Genomic DNA, 16,755 nt, shown 5'->3' on the forward strand with positions numbered 1-16,755 from the left:
GCAAATAGCCAATTTTTTCGGTACTGGTAGGGGAAGGCGAAAGGGAGGAGTGGCGGTGGGATCAGAAAGTTCAGAGAATGGAAGGGAATTGTGCAACAGTTCAGAGTCTTCAGACTTCAGAGAGTTCGTGCAGTTGTGCGTTTAGGTCCCTGTCCTTTCGATAATGTTTATTAGTGGCGGGAATAATAGCGGGGCTTCGATGAATTAGCGGAGAGAAGAAAAAATATTAATCATGGATTTTCATAAAAATGACATTGTGTATCATATTGTCATTTTGTTGTTCAAATCCACCGAAGACTGCCCCTATATTATTGTATGAGATTACACGTTTGTATAACATGGACTAATTGTTAGCTAGCTAATTTTAGCTCAAATTAATTCTATTACATCCAAACAAGAAGGCTAATAGGTAGGCTAAGATTTTAATAAGTCTTGAATTAGTTGTTAGCCAACTAGCTAGCCAATCACAGCTAATTGGACTAATTTTTAGTCTAACTGCATCCCGTGACTAAAGTTTAGTCCCTGTCACATCGGACGTTCGGATGTTAATTAGGAGGACTAAACATGAGCTACTATAAAACTAATTACACAGATGGAGAATAATTTGCGAGACGAATCTATTAAGCATAATTAATCCATCATTAGCACATGTTTACTGTAGCACCACATTATCAAATCATGGACTAATTAGGCTTAATAGATTCGTCTCGCAAATTAGTCTCAATCTATGCAATTAGTTTTGTAATTAGTCTATGTTTGATATTGCAAATTAGTGTCAAACATCTAATATGACATAGACTAAACTTTAGGAGAGGGAGCCAAACACCCCGTCAAACAAGTTCTAATTAAGTCGAGAAAAAACCATGAAGTTTGTGTACGCAACAATAGACCTTTTTTAGTTGCAAGATCTACTATATTGATTAAGAGAAAAGTATACATACATGGGGTATGGTGAAAGTTCACAACACAGGTATTTTTATCATTGTACTTTTTGTTGTAAAAATATAAAACCAAATCCAAGGACAGAAAGTTAATTAGTAAATAAAAAGATAACTTGAGAACAATAAATGATAAAGAAAACACTTTTCATATATAAATGTTTGCATCTCACTTTTCAAAGAAATATGCACCATTATATCCTAAATAAGGAGCTTCCCAGATTATGTATGAACTCACTTATAATGTCATTATTGGGCCTTTGTATACCTGGCTGGATAACCTTACAATTTATTTTCAGTATGGCAATGGTATGGTCAAGCCTATACACAGTTCGTTCATGGTAGTTTAGCCATCTTAGCATCCATAGGCAAAAAAAAACCATCAAAACTATATGTTCACAAGTTGTTTGTCATTTGAGTGCGCGCTATGGTTACCAGAGTTAGCTCGACAGATGATATTTTATGTTGAAACAGCTTGCCTGTTTTTTTTATGCCATGTTGAAACAGCTTGCTATATGTGGCCACTCTGAACTGCTTCCGTGCTGCAGAGTTTGCAAGCAACCGAGCCAGTGTAAATTGCAGTGTCTGCACCTCAAAGGCCCCTGAAAAAAGAACACATAGTGCGGGACGTGGTATCTAAAATATGGAGAAAACAGAGGGATGTTCATAGGAAGACGTGGCGGGTAGAACGTAGGGGATTAGTTGGGGTGTAGCGTCGTCACATAGTTGGTGCAGGTGCGCTACCGTATGAGTGACGTGATATAGGATCGTCCCAATTGGAAAATCAGCTTGAGAGCAGAGCAGAGCAGGCAACCCATGAGAACGATACGCGAGCTAGCGTACGTACCTAGTAGACATTGATTCGACTCTGCTCCCTTGGATAAAGCTTGGTACTATATTACTATATTAGTGATCGTTATTATGATTATTCTCAAACCACAGAAAGATTAATTTGTCCTCGCGTGATCCATGGAGGTGTCGCGATGTGGCCTCTGGGAGTGGAGGATGTCGGTGCCGGCGACCGCCTAACGGTTTGGGCCGCGCTGGGGCGCTTCTTTAGCTCAGATCGATATGGCTCTCGAAAAAGCTTTCCGCGTCTTGCGAGTATGAGTGGCAGATTACTGGGATATTTGCAGTCCTAGGCTCCTAGCTTTAGGGTGTTCATTCTGGACCAGACGTACGGGGAGGAAGAGACCAGAGATCGACGATGAATTGATAACTGGGTAAACCAAGGAGTAGAAGAGATGGAAAAAGAAAAGGTTGTAAAACTGTCGGAGAACTCCTTGTAAGTTGCAGCTTCGTTGCTTTGCTTGCGATTGCGATGAATACAAATGACGCTAGCAGCTGGGCCAGGGGCCAACCCCTACTCGGGGATGACCAGATCAATCACCGGCCTCATCGGCATGATGATGAGCGCAGAGGTGCACACGTGTGCCTTCGCCAGCTACCAGCACATTGCACATACGTGTATGTTCATCAAAGAAGTAGGGAGCATGGTGTAGTTTAATGGGAGTTGATAAATCAGCATCAGAGAGAGGAAATGGTTCGTCGTCACGTGTTGACGGCTGAGTTATCCTCCACCTTATCGAGCTCAATGCTTATATTAGCAAAAAAAAAGGACGCGCAATAATGTTTTCTTTTTGCCTAGGCAGAATGGAAAATGATGATAAATAACGCCCAAAACGCGAAAGCGACACAGTACCATTTGAAGTTGCATCGTGCAAGATTACTAGTAGTAGTATAGCTTCAAACTGCCGTTGCCACAAGTGCATGCACAACACGACCTTTGTGTGGTACGACGTGCTGGACGATCTCTATCTGATCCGGACACAAGGAATTCTGCATCGCCACACGTGTGTGCCTGCCTGATTGCCCTGACCTGGCTGACAGATAGTAAATTGTTAGCAGCCGGCTATCACCGGCGGCGCACAACTCGAGCACGACGCAAGGTCGAGCCACGGGCCGAAGAGATCCAGGATAAGTGCCTTAGGTTTAGAAAGTGGATACAAGTTTTTGGTTACTCTCTCAGGTGCTCACCGACTCCCTTTTCTACTACTCTCGCTGGGCCTCGCATCGGTTACAAGTCCACTGCGGGCCATGGGTCTTTACGCTCTTGCGACGGGCTCTAGTGCTTCTCCTCAGCTGGACATCCTTGGGCTGGCCCAGGTGTGGCACCGTGACATCCCCCTCTCCTTGGGAACCGGCGTGTCCCCATGCCGGAGCTTGTGGAAACTGTTGACGGAGAGCTTCTTCGTCTTCCCAGGTGGCCAGCGACGCGTCGAGGCCGGACCACTTGACCAGCACTTGGGGGACTGCACCATCATGCCTAGGATGGAGGCGTCGCTGGAGCACAGCTTCTGGTATCGGGAGGTCGTGGTCAACATCTGGGAGGGACGGCGGCGAGACGACGTACTTGGATGAGGTAGCCGGCTTGAGCAGCGACACGTGGAACACCAGATGGATTGTTGAAGATGGAGGAAGCTCCAGCTTGTAGGCGACGGAGCCGATCCGCTCGATCACCTTGAAGGGGCCGAAGTAGCGAAAGGACAGCTTCTGGTGAGCCCGTGGTGCCAGCGAGGACTGCACGTACGGCTGAAGCTTGAGGTAGACAGAGTCACCGACGGCGAAGGTACGTTCCGACCGGCGTTTGTCAGCTTGAGTCTTCATGCGGTGTTGAGCTCGGAGAAGGTTTTTCGTATACCGACCGTGTTCGACATAATTCCGCTCGAATTAGTTCGTTTTCGAAATTTTTGATATTCCGTAAGTTCGTGTTCGTTTTCGTGTCCGGCTTTACCGCTTTCGTTTTCATTTTCGTATTCAAAATGTAGAAGTAGAAAACGGTTGAGAGGTTTTTCGACCGTTTTCATCCCTACTGCCAACGCTCGCCGCAACGGATGCACAGCCCGCGGGCCTTGCGGTAGGAGCGTAGAGACTGAAACTTGTCTTCCAATGGTGAAGTCCTAGGCTGAAAGCGGCGCTCATCTTGCGGCTTCTTGTCATCGATCACCGGCGGCGCCCCAGCACGAACAGGAGGAGGAGGCAGAGGAAACGGCCCCTTAGTCAACCCGTCTGATTTGCGTACTTCACGGCGGCGGGTTGGCTTGACGGCTTCCTCCTGCAAAAGAGCCACGGTACACGCAGAGTCCAAGTCCTTGGGACACTGAACGAGAATAATTGCTCTGATGCCATCGCGAAGTCCATCAACGAATCTGGTGGTGTAAGAAAGGTGGTCTGGATTGGGTGTGTAGGCTGAAAGCTGCTCAATGAGGTCGACAAAGCGATCAACATATTCTTGGACAGTGGAGGTTTGTTTGATGTGGAAGAGTTGCCGAATGAGCATCTCTGTGCTGATCACGGTAGAACCGCTCGCGGATCAAACGGTAGAAGGAGGGCCAGTACAGACCAACCAGTTGGCGTTCCATAGACTGTAGCCAACGGCGGGCAGCACCGGTGAACTGCATTGTTGAGCACTTGACCCACATGGATGGATCCACAGCATAGAGATCAAAGTAATTGTGGGCACAAGTCATCCAATATTGAGGATCTTCGCCATCAAATTTGGGGAAATGCATCTTAGTAAGGTGGCCCAGGGAAGGTGGGTGGGTAGGGGGAAGGGGATATGGTGGTGCTAGATGTGGGGGTGTGGGATTGGGTGGGGGGTGATTGGGTTGGGGATGATTTGGTGGGCGGGGTGGCGGATGAGGAAGGAATTGAGCAACAAAAACGAAGGTACCAGAGGTGGGAGGGGGACACGTACCATTGGCCGGGGACGGCACTATGGTCGTGACCGAGCCATAGTCCGGCACCCGTGTAGTCGTGGCGACACGGTGCCCGTCGGGCTAGTCGACCGTGGATCCGCGAGGGTGCTTCGCGGCGGCGGCCAACTCTGGACGCGCCATAACAGGGGTTGTTGAGGCTATGTCACTCAACACTTGGAGAGGCGGCGAAGATCGAAGCAGACGTCGTCGAGGTTGCCGTCGACCTCCAGGCGCCACGCTTGCAGATCACTGACAGCCTCCTCCAGGGCCGTCACCCGGTCATCGCGTTTGTCACGACACTCAACCAACCGGATCAGCTCGAGGTCGGCCATGTGCTGCTCCAGATCAGTGACACGCGAGTCGAAGTGGGAGCCCCAATTGTCGGCGACGATGGCTGCGGTGTACTGGGAGGAGGCGAAACCCTCCAAGGAGGCGATGCGGCTATCGACGGCGTCCTCGCGCTCCTACATGGCAGCCGAGGCATCCTCGAAGCGCTTCTCCAAGTGCTCCTAGCGCTCGGGCGAGCGCCTCTCGAGGCCCTCCATCCTCTTGAGCATTTCATCGAACGCCTTGGAGACGACAGGGTCCATCGTGCCCCTTGCTCACTATAGCCAAGTGAAATGGTCATGGGGAGGTGGTGCGGGCTCCAGAGCACGCCGGCGTCGAGGATCGAAGTCTCTGATACCAGGTATGTTAGCAGCCGGCGATCACCGGCGGAGCACAACTCGAGCACGACGCAAGGTAGAGCCACGGGCCGGCGAGGTCCCGGATAAGTGCCTTATGTTTAGAAAGTGGATACAAGTTTTTGGTTACCCTCTCAGGTGCTCACCGACTCCCTTTTCTACTCCTCTCGCTGGGCCTCGCATTGGTTACAAGCCCACTGCGGGCCATGGGTCTTTACGCTCTTGCGGCAGGCTCTAGTGCTTCTCCTCAGCTGGACATCCTTGGGCTGGCCTAGGTGTGGCACCATGACATAAATGCTACTCAATTCGCCAATAACACAAGGTTTGCCTCAACTCAACCTCAACAGTAGCAACGGCAGCATGCTATACCAAGCCGTCAGACTAGCTAAGGGGGTGTTTGGTTGAGCTGTGGCTGTGGAAAAAAGCTGCTATGGGCTGTGAGCTGTGAGAAAGCTGCTGTGGGCTGTGAGCTGTAGAAAAGCTGAAAGCTGTTTGGTTAAACAAGTATAAAATATATCTGCTATCTTTATCTCTCTTGAAACAACTATGGAAGAGCTTTTTATTCCACCAATTTCGAAAAGCAGAAAGCCAAAAGTCAAAAGCAGGGTCAAACCAGCTTTCAAAAATGAACTACGGAAAAGCAGCTGCTTCTGAAAAAGCAGCATCCAAAAGCAACCCCTTTGGTTGAGCTTTTGGCTTTTGGGGCCAAAAGCCAAAGCCAAAAGCTCAACCAAACACCCCCTAAGGCCACTTGGCCACGCCCCACGGGTTTCAAAAAACCAGGCTCTTCACAAACCTTGACAAGTGCATCGCCACCCCAATTCATTGCTCCATGGAGCAGACCACTCTCATGCAGTCCCTACTTCAATGCCAGATTGGATCGTTCCCCTTCGAGTACCTGGGGATCCCGCTATTTTTTTTCTCGAACGTGCCGTGTAGCACGTATTTCATTAAGAGGAAGTTGACAACACCGAACCAAACAACAAATGGCTCAACACTAGGTAACTAAAGGTTTCCCAGGCGAGGAGAAAGAAGAAAAACAGAAGCGAAAAAACTAAAGAAAACTACGACGAAGCCCGGCTAGTACCACAAGAGGGACTAAAAGCAACAACGGGCTAAGCTACAGCGAGCTAGTAAACTAGGCCATGGGCAACGATTGGACGACCTAGAGCGGGTACCCAGAGGTAGGCTAAACCTCGAGTTCAACCCCCTCCACCAGCTGGATGCCGTCAATCGCGCAGCCAGCTGGGAAGAGCATCCTAATTGCCTCGCGCTTGGACTCCGAGAGAGGCTCGTCGAAAACGGCCATGTACTTATCGAAATCGCCCTCCGCATCGGCCTGCGATGCCTGATCCTGCTGGTGGAGTCCCCATTTTGCCATCAGCACGTTCTGGGCTTGCACGGTCGGGTTGGAGGCTCTGCATCTGCTCTTGGCCGCAAGCCTCCCGCTACGACGTGGCGGTGAGGATGTGCATTCAACCGCACGACGCCTCCTAGGAACACGGAGACGTGGAGGTTCGACCAAGATCGGCTCCATGATGGTAGAGGAAAGCTGCGACCGTAGATACTGCGAGATGTCACTCGGTGACACCGGAGCTGGCGCCACAGCCGCCGCCGCGCCCATGGGCGACAAGACCATAGGCGGGGAAGTAACTCTGGACGGCGTCCTCGCATGGTCCGAGTGCTCCTCGTCTGAAGAAGCGGCCGAGCGAGATGGGCCAGCACAAAGCTGCGCCGGAAGGAGCGACCCTCCAGCTGGGACCCCCACCCCCGAGGGCTCCTCCAAGACGGCCAACTGCGGGTCGAACCTGCTGGGGGCGATGGAGGCTACAAACTCCTCGAGCATCGGGTCATCCGTGGCGTCGCGAACAGGGAGCACGTCGTGATGCCAAACCAACAGTGTCAACGGGTCAACCCAAGGAAGGCACGTCCCGCTGGCCGGCACGACGAGGTCGGCCGTAGCGTCGGTGGAGGGGGCGTTGGTGCCTTCCTGTGGCCGTCTTCGGCGCCTCTCGCGTCGGCGCCGACGGCCTCGGCCAACAGGCGTACCGGCAGACGGCACAAGCACAGCCCCACCCGACTCCGCCGGACCGACGAGAGCAGGTGGCTGCAGTCGACGACCAGCCTACGGGCCCAAGCGACGACGCTGTCGGCTCCCACCGGCGACCTCCGGAGCAGGAACTGTTCGCGGACGCTTACAGGCACGGGCCAGGTGGCCCAAACCATTGCAGCGTAGGCACCGGCATGGGAGGCGGCATGTCGCCACGCGGTGTTTCCAGGACAGGCAATTGAGACACCGGCCCCGGAGCTGCCGCTGCCACCCCTCACGTACGACACCCCGGCACTGCAGCTGCCACCCCTCAGCGTCTGGAGCTGAGACGCGGCGACGCGTCCCCAGCCGTTGGTGCGCAGGCACGCGCAGGGTCGCTGGGTCCGACTGATCCGATGTCGCCTGGGCTCCTCGGCCACCCGATCGATTATGGGCCTTGCGCCGCATCCGACGGCGGCGCTGGCGCTGACGGCGTCGGCGATGACGCCACGGGCGGCGTACCCTCATCGCTCCACCGTCGCCGTCCGTTGGGTCCACAGCAGCAGCGGCAGCGTCGATCGCGCCTGGTGCCGCAACATCCAGCGGACATGCCGGAGCAGTTGGGGTAGCAGTTAGCGCCCGGCGAGCGGCCTCCAGGTACGACGAAGGAGAGCAATCGCCTATCAAGACGTCGGAGAGTAGATCTTCATCCTCGTCGGCCCACCGACGGAGCTTTGACCTCCCCATCGAGCCGCGTTCCGGGTGGAAAGGAAGGGCCGAGGGGGAAAGGCCGCTAGCCGCGCGTGGGGACGATGAGGAGGGCACCGGCTGGCAAAGTTGGACGTCCTTCTGACCTGGGGCAGGCTGGGAGAGGGTGGGCGCCAGACCCGGAGCGGGCACCGGCGCAGGGCGGTGGACGCCAAACCCGGAGCAGGCGCCGGCGCGGCTGCCGCCCACGTGCGAGCCATGCTCGGACGGAGGCGCTGGTGACCCGAGCGGAGAACGGGTAGGAGCATCGGAGGCTCCGAACTCGCCGAAACCTGGGAGAGGGGTGGAGAGTGACCTACCAAAGGATAGATCGGGCGATGGTGGTGACGAATCTGGGTGCTGATGGGGAGTAGCGGCTGGGGAAGGAGCGGATCTGGGCGGATTGGGTTGTGGCGGCTCGAGGAGGACGGAGGAGAGGGACGGGTCGGGGGGGGGGGGGGGGGGGGGGGGTGTCAGGGTCGTCCACCCCCCCTAGGTTGCTGTCTTTTTTTTTTTTGAATCTCTCTCAGTCTTTCTTGCCCAGACGTTTGAAGGAAACGTGGATCCCGCTATTAGTGTACAAGTTGAGAAAATCTGACCAAAGGCCTTTGATCGATGTGGTGGCAAACCGTATCCCAAACTGGAAAGGAAGCCTGCTGAACTTGGCCAGCAGAGCCATGCTAACTACAGCAACATTGCGGCGATCCCTGTCCACCTGTCCATTGCGGTGTGCCTCACCCCATAGGGGATCGAGGCCATCGACAAATGGAGAAGAGCGTTCCTCTGGTGTGGACAAGAAACGGTGGCTGGAGGAAAATGTCGGGCAGCCTGGGAAGCTGTTTCTCGGCCGCGTGAGTTGGGCGGACTAGGCATTGTTGATCTTCGTTGGTTCGGTGTCGCACTTAGACTGCGATGGTTGTGGCTTGAGGCCTCAGACCCTGATAGAACATGGGTGGGTCTTCCCGCAAAGCATGAGAAATCGATCGCCGCCGCCTTTAAATCAGCCACGGAATCGGCTATAGGGGATGGGGAGTCCACCTTGTTCTGGGTCGATCTCTGGCTGAGTGGCCAGTGCATCAGGCAAATTGCGCCGGCGCTGTTCCGAGCGGTGCCGCGGTTGAAGCGATCCAAAACAGTGGCGAGTGCTCTACCACATGCTTGGGCTCGGGACATCACTGGAGCCCCAACCTTGCAAGTGCTCGTAGAATACCTGAAGGTCTGGGATTTGGTGGAATCTGTCGTTCTGCAGCCTGGATCAGCAGACAAGCTAATCTGGAGATGGTCGTCGGATGGTGTTTACTCGGCGACATCGGCTTACAGGGCCCTGTTCCTGGGGTCTTGCATGGTCAGGGGGGCTAAGGAAATTTGGAATACACCTGTGCCACCGAAGGTCCGCTACTTCTACTGGTTGGTGCTTCATGACCGTTGCTGGACAGCTGAGCGAAGGAAGCGTCGGGGCTTGCAGGACTCTGATGACTGCGCTCTATGCTCACAGGCTTAAGAAACAATCAATCATCTGTTGGTCACTTGCGTCTTTACCAAGGAGGTCTGGTTCCTTGTGCTTCATGCCTTTGGGCTGCAGCAACTAGCGCCGAACCCCAACATCATCTCTGACTTCTACGAGTGGTGGCTGCGATGAAGGAAGAGGGTACCAAAACAGCACAGGCGAGGCTTCGACGCCTTAACACTCTTGGTGGGATGGATGGTTTGGAAGGAGCGAAACGCAAGGACTTTCAGAGGTGAGACCCTTTCAGCCATCGAGTTGGCCCTTGCGATCAAAGAGGAGGCGTTCCAGTGGGATCAATCGGGTTACAAAAGCTTCAAGACGCTTCCACCAGCATGGCGTTAAAGGTTTGGCAAGAGCAGGTAGCCTGATGTAATATTTGTTCAGTTCTGTTTTTCGTTTCCTGGTTTACGTTCCTCTTTGCCGATAATTTCCTATTGCCAGGTTTGTAAGCTGTTGTACTCGTTGTCTACTTCTTAATGAAAATTAAAACGTGCCTCGTGGCACGGTCGAGAAAAAAAAGTAAACCAAGCTCGTCAAGCATCTTGGGATCTGCGGATGAGAGACTTTGCTGCGTTACTTCAACATCTTCAGGGACCGTTACATACATGGTGATCAAGGTCAAGATCCTTGTTGCCCTCTGCGGCCTTGATGGCACCATGGCAGTCCGACGCGTAAAAGCATAAGGCGTAGGTCGTGCTCCTTTGGGCTCTCTAGTTTGCCATGTCAAACGTCGCATGTTCGTCCTGAGGGTACACTCCATTGTTGTACTTGTTCTTCTGAAGTTCTGATCCTGCTAGTGCTGTGCAACGGTACGGCGGCAGTGACAGCGAGAGGCCTTCAGCCGGCCTGTTCGGAAGCCCTTATAAGCGGCTGTTGTTGTGGCTGTTGCTGCAGCTGCCTCTCACAAGAGCAGCATGATTCTGCAGCCCCCGTTTTCAGCGTCTGTCCTGGCTTCCTCGGTCACTGGCTGGAGCCATTGACCTTCAGCTTGCAAGTCAGTACTTCATGCAAGTATTTTCCAGTTGAGTTTTAATGTAACACATCCATTAGCCCCGCTTGTCCCTCCCAATGACATGTCTACTATGTGCTGCTCCCTCTTCTAGGTCCCCTAACTACTCTTTGATAGCCCAACATAATTGTTTTGTGTTCAATTGGAAATTGGAACGTGCGTGAGTTAAACGATGGGGCGTGGCGGTCGTCCATTAGGCTATGGTACAGTGCTGCGTACGTACCTTGGCACCAAACTTCACAAGCAACTTTGTTGCTCTTCCAGCAGTCCAGACTAGAGGAGGTGTCCTCTTCGCGGTGTCAGAAGACTTCACCTTATCAGATGTCACCATCTCCTCCATTACCATTTCAACGTGCAGACCCACAAGTGACATACAGACGTGAAGAACTGGACCTTTCAGATGTGCTCCAGCCCTTTCCTAGCTGATGTGGTAATTTCATTACATAATGGACCAGAGAGGATATATAAGAGAAAATTACATAGGGTTCCATTGAAGTAGGGTCTCCATCTCCATAGGCAGTGGACTGGGGTACACCAATCTAGCCTCAACACAGTCTTCAGCAAACTCCATCTTCTAATCCTAACAGCTGGGTAAGATAGCAAGGTGACAAAGAGGAAGGATAGAATGTACTCCACAAGTGTAGGAAAGTATGACATGAGGGATGAGCCTTAAAATAAGGAAAATTTCACTCTAGTTTACTCAAGCACCTAAGCAACTCATTATATTTTCTTAAACACATTGGCAACCTATTTACCAAATGTGATCACCTCCAACACCTTTAGAACCAAACCAACTACATGAGAACCAAAGAATCACATGCCATCCGAGCACCCAAACCAAACCATCGGATACCATCCGATTCCCAAAACTAACCAAACCAGACCCCACTAATCACAAAGAAGACTAAGCCGCTCTTGACCGTTAGCGTGATTGATATATCAGTTTACACTCTACAGAGGTTGAATATATTTACCCACCGGTTGTGTTCTTTCTACCATGCTAAACACTACCTATGTGTTCGGGGAAGTCACGCTACAAGGCCTTGTACAAAGCCATGGTTCCCAATCTGTACACCCACTAAAGTTTCACTGATTTAGTTCCCCTCTTGGCCTCTTGTGACACACAAACCACAAACAATGTACATAGTTGTAAACTGATTAATTGTCCAGTTCTAGAGCCATGTAAACCTCATAGTAGCACTGTTAAGTTGGGTTACTTGTACATGAACTAATCCTTAGAATCTATAGCATGTACTAGCACAAGCCCATGAAACACTACATATAACAAAACCATCATAACCATCATACCTGAATGTCTGTCCTGCTCATATTCCTATTCACCATGTTTCTAAAACCATTACCAACCCACATTTGCATAGATCATTAGTCAAAATTAATATAAAACCTTCCTGCCCAAGATTGCAAAGCTAAGCATGAAACTACCTAGAACAACTAAGGTTTCAAGGATAATATATATCAAGTCTAGCAAACTCTAACATAGGATTCAAGATTATGCCTCTAAATGCAATCTAGAAGTCCAACTACACTAGACATAGGGATGCACAGGAGCCAACATGGTCATCCACGTGAGCAGTAAAGTCACTTGCATCGACTACTACTTGCCTCCTCTTTGCTAATGCACCACCGCTTGTTGCTAACCACCACTACGCCCAAATCGATCCTTTGTCGCCCCAAGCGCTCGGACACTCGGTCCTCCTGATGGGCGACGATCACCTTGCACCTGGCGACGGGGGATAGTGAGGGAACCTCCTTGGGGAGGGTGAGAGACTAGAGCACCCACTTGCCGGAGGATGCCACCAAATACCTCGTTGCAAATAACTTACTTGCCCATGTGTTGAGGCAGCACTGCAAGCCACCATGGCATGGCTTGAGAAAATGAAACACGCGATGTCTTCCCTGCTCTAGCAAGCCTCACCTTCCGCAGTAGCGAGCATGCAGATCTAGCAACTTGTTGTAGGTAACAAACATGCTCATCCTAAAGGGATGAGTAGAAGAATAGCTTAGTGTGTAATTCTAGTCCAGAGTGCTATAGATGACTTTGCTATAGGCTTTTATGGATTGTTCACACAATAGTTTATCTGGACAGTAGATAATATTTTAGACTTTATGGGCTATTTTTGAAGCATAGTTGTTCATAGAGACGGTTTGTCTTTGTTTATCTCGAAACCAAACATTGTTATACTATAAGATTTTCTTTTTGATGCACTCAAATTCACCATAATGAAGTGAATAAGGATGAAAGTTAAACTAAATTAATTTACTCTCACTGCAATTAATTTACTGGTGGTATATAAATTAGGGAGATTTGTGGAACGAAGTGCATCCACACGAGTCCAAGTCCAGAGCAACCACACAATGAAGACTCGTCGGGCCCGACCTGTACTGCCTGGGCGACAGCGGCCTCGGCTACCAAACCCATCAACAGACTGTCTCCAACAAGTGATCCATATGGGCACCCAAACCCAAAATGGGTAGCCAGAGACCCAAAGTCAGCCTCCAACAGAGTACCTATACGGGTGACTCATTTTGGGTTGTCTGAGAGGCACAACCCAAATATGAGCATTCTCTCTCCTCAAAACCCATTTACAGAAAAGATTCTCTTTTAGGTTGTGTTGTTGGAGAAGATGCCGAATGGGTATTAATCATTTCCCTGTAGCGCTACCCAAATATCGAATGAGTGTTGTATTTTGGGTGATGTTGCTGTAGATGGTCTCACTACCAACCACTACCAGCGCCGCTAGTCTCCACGCGGCATGGCGCCCGTGCCGCCGCTGCCCGACCAAACCCTAGCATTCCCCGACCTCGCTTGCCTCCCGATGCCCCGCCTCACGGCCGCAGCATCGCCTCCTCCTGCTGTTGCTGCCAGCTTCCCCTACCTTCGTCGCCTATCGGCCCCACCGCCGCGGAATCCAGCGGGCTTATGGCCTGACGTCGAGGAGCTTTAGCTCCACGCTACACCGACCTCGCCCTCCAAGCCTCCAGTCCTCCAAACAGCCTCCTGCAGTCCTGCTTCACGCACATCCAGATCATCCGCATTGTTGCTGTGTCTCCTCGCTCGACGGCAACTGCCAGGACGGCGGTGTCACCGACACTGGACTCGCCATCCTAGCCCAGGCTACAAGCGATTGGTCAGACTGGAGCTTCTGGATTGCGAGGGAAGTTCTGATGGCATCGGGGCCGAGTGCTGGTGCAAGGTGTGCGATGCTTGACTGCTTGATGTTAACTCTTTTGGATCGACTAGGAGTAGATCAGTGGGTATTTTGACTTCCATTCGAACACATAGATCCAGAGAGAGAGAGGAGAAAAGGGAGAGGTACAGACCATCGGGCTTGGTGGACGAGCTCGAGGAGTCCATGGCGTCGGTGTCAGTGGCGGTGTGGCAGTGACGGTGTAGAGGTGGCGGAGTCCCGGCGCGGTGGAGCTACGGTGGTCCGGTGGTGCTTCCCGCCGCTGGCAGTGCCACCCTCTGGATCGGATTAGGGTTAGGACAGTGGGGCTGTGGCGGCGGTGAACCTCATGTCAAGAGCCGTTTGCCCCACCTCCTCTTTATATGCACTGTGCGATGGGGGCCCACCAACCACTAGATGGCTGGACGTTCCCGATCAGGACGCGGTCAAGGGGTCCGTCTCGACCGTTGGGTCAAGACGGATGAGATCAATTCTAACATTCTCCCCTTTGATCTCAACTCATACTTTAACTTTAAACTTTGACTTTAATCCCTTTCACTTTTATTTGTTCCATCACGGATTAGTGCATAGAGCATGCTTCATCGTCACGGTCAATCGTCGATAGACTTAACAGCTACAATACACGTGTCTGTTCTGAAACAGATTCTTTAACTTTTGGGCCCTTTATTGTCCGAAAATCATAGGCTATACCATAAACCCATGTCGACTGTGTGTTCTCCAAACACACTGGGTGGTAAGCCTTTTGTACGCGGATCCGCAAGCACTTGCTTGTTACTTATATGCTCAATACTTTTAGTATGATTCCAGACTCTCCTTCACAACATATAACTTTAACGTCAATGTGTTTGGCAGCACACTTGACCCATTGTTATTGGAGCGAACTTCTTAAATGGTTATTGCTGTCGTATACCATTATCAATTCCGAGTGTAAGTTCCTTTAACTATTTCGCCTGTCCTTAAGCCTCATAACAAGCTATACCATGGGTATGCATCTTTGATGACACCACAACTGTTTCTTTGGAGCTTTTCCACAATAAAACTCCAACCGCGAGTGTTAGCTACTATGTGGGTTTCACTAAACATCTCGCCAAAATTTAACTTTTGTATCCACAACTATTTGAGAGTACTTATTCTTTCTTACTCACCATGAGGCCTATAAATCTTTGCACAATTGCAAAACATTCTCAACTCCATTCCAGTGATCTATATCTGGACTGGACTTCTGCCAAAAACATCCCGAATACATAAACTGTGTAAGGGTAAGTTCTTGCTTATAAGCATTCAGTAAGCTTCCAACAGCTAAAGCATATAGGACGTCCATTTGATCGATCTCACATTTATTCTTGGAACACTGAAAGTTCCAAAAACTATTACCCTTGACTATAGGAACAGGCGCAGGTTTATTCACATATATACTTTATTTCTTTAGAATCTTCTCTAAGTATACACTTGAGATAGTTCTAATACCCCTTTTCCTTTTATCTCGGTAAGTTCCAATTCCTGGAATGAATGATGCTTTACCAAGACCATTCTCATTGAAACTTGAGGACAAGAACTGCTTCTTCTCCAACAGTAGATTAACACCACTACTAGCGAGTAAGGCGCTACCCACATGTAGGATTAGGAAAATAAATTTCCTATGTTTAAACTTTGCATAAATACAATTGTCCTCTACATTCTCTTTAAAACCCAAACTTTCTTATTGTACTGTCAAACTTCAAGAACCACTATCTTGAAGCTTGCTTTAATCCATAAATGGATTTCTTTAGGCAACATCCCTTTACGTTCTTTTTCTTCCACGACAAAACCTTTTGAGTTATGCCATGTAAACGTTTCCATACAAATCCTCGTTGAGGAATGTGTCTTTACATCCTTCTGATGTAACTGTAAATTGTAATGTGCCACTAATACCATTATGATTATAAAAGAATCCTTGCAAGCTTATTATACTATATTCCTTCTCTTTGTGTAAATCATTTCGCCACAAGTGGCACTTTATAGCTTTTTATATTTCCTTTGGAGTCACATTTGTCTTGTAGACCCATTATAGCCTACTGTGTTGGTTCCATTGGGAATTACTTCTAAGTCCCAAACATCGTTGGTATTTATCGATTTCATTTCATCTTCCTTTGCTTCTTGCCATTTAGACGAGTGAACGCCTCTCATGGCTTTTTCAAATGAGGTGAAATTATCCTCTATTTGAATTTCTTTCTTAACATTGACTTCTTAGTCACCAGAAATATCTGATTTTCTTATTCTTTGACACCTTCTAGGGCCTCGTGGCACTTTTTTCATATGGGGCTATTGTTACTCTTCATTGCCAAAAGGCAATTGTTCTATAGCCTCCTATATTATAAGATTCTTATTTACTTATTCATCTTCTTTAAGAGCTAACATCAGGTGTTGTATACCCATACAACATCAACATGTATTAAGCAATTTGTTGCTCTAAAAAAACACTGTAGTGGATATGTAATCCCACTTCTATTCAAGCCTTAGGTATCTACATACCATGTTCCCCCAGATTACTCCATCTTTTGTAAAGATGGTGTATCTTCAAATTTCTTATTTTGGGTTTAATCTGCTAAAAAACTCATATGGTGCGTTTAGCACCGCCTTGATAACTCTGAACTCGTCAAGTATAAATACTAGCCGACTATGCTATCTTCCTATTGGAACTATAAAAAGGTCCAGAAATTTAGCTATTTCTTTACTTTAGGGGTATCGTTATTATGACCGTCTTACTCCCTCAACGATCGCAATCATCTTTTATAGATCACTTTTACCTTCAATGCATAGTATGCATTGCATTATCTAAAGTATGGGGAAGTATCTTTCTTAATTGTCTTTCTTAATTAATCTTACATTTCTCCCC

The 16,755-nt window shown here is 49.6% G+C and overlaps 1 protein-coding gene across 1 annotated transcript; it reads right to left on the reverse strand.

Moving 5' to 3' along the window:
• Window positions 1-2,990: 2,990 nt before the first annotated feature.
• Window positions 2,991-3,605, reverse strand: LOC136465847 (uncharacterized). The gene has a single exon (XM_066464425.1). It carries the CDS (start codon window positions 3,603-3,605, stop codon window positions 2,991-2,993), a length of 615 nt encoding a protein of 204 aa, XP_066320522.1.
• Window positions 3,606-16,755: the final 13,150 nt, after the last annotated feature.

This window comes from Miscanthus floridulus, chromosome 7 (assembly GCF_019320115.1).
Source record: "Miscanthus floridulus cultivar M001 chromosome 7, ASM1932011v1, whole genome shotgun sequence".
Lineage (NCBI taxonomy): Eukaryota > Viridiplantae > Streptophyta > Magnoliopsida > Poales > Poaceae > Miscanthus > Miscanthus floridulus.

Bases quoted from the DNA above. Each gene is read 5' to 3' on its own strand.
- LOC136465847 (XM_066464425.1), bottom strand. From the start codon at position 3,605: ATGAAGACTCAAGCTGACAAACGCCGGTCGGAACGTACCTTCGCCGTC.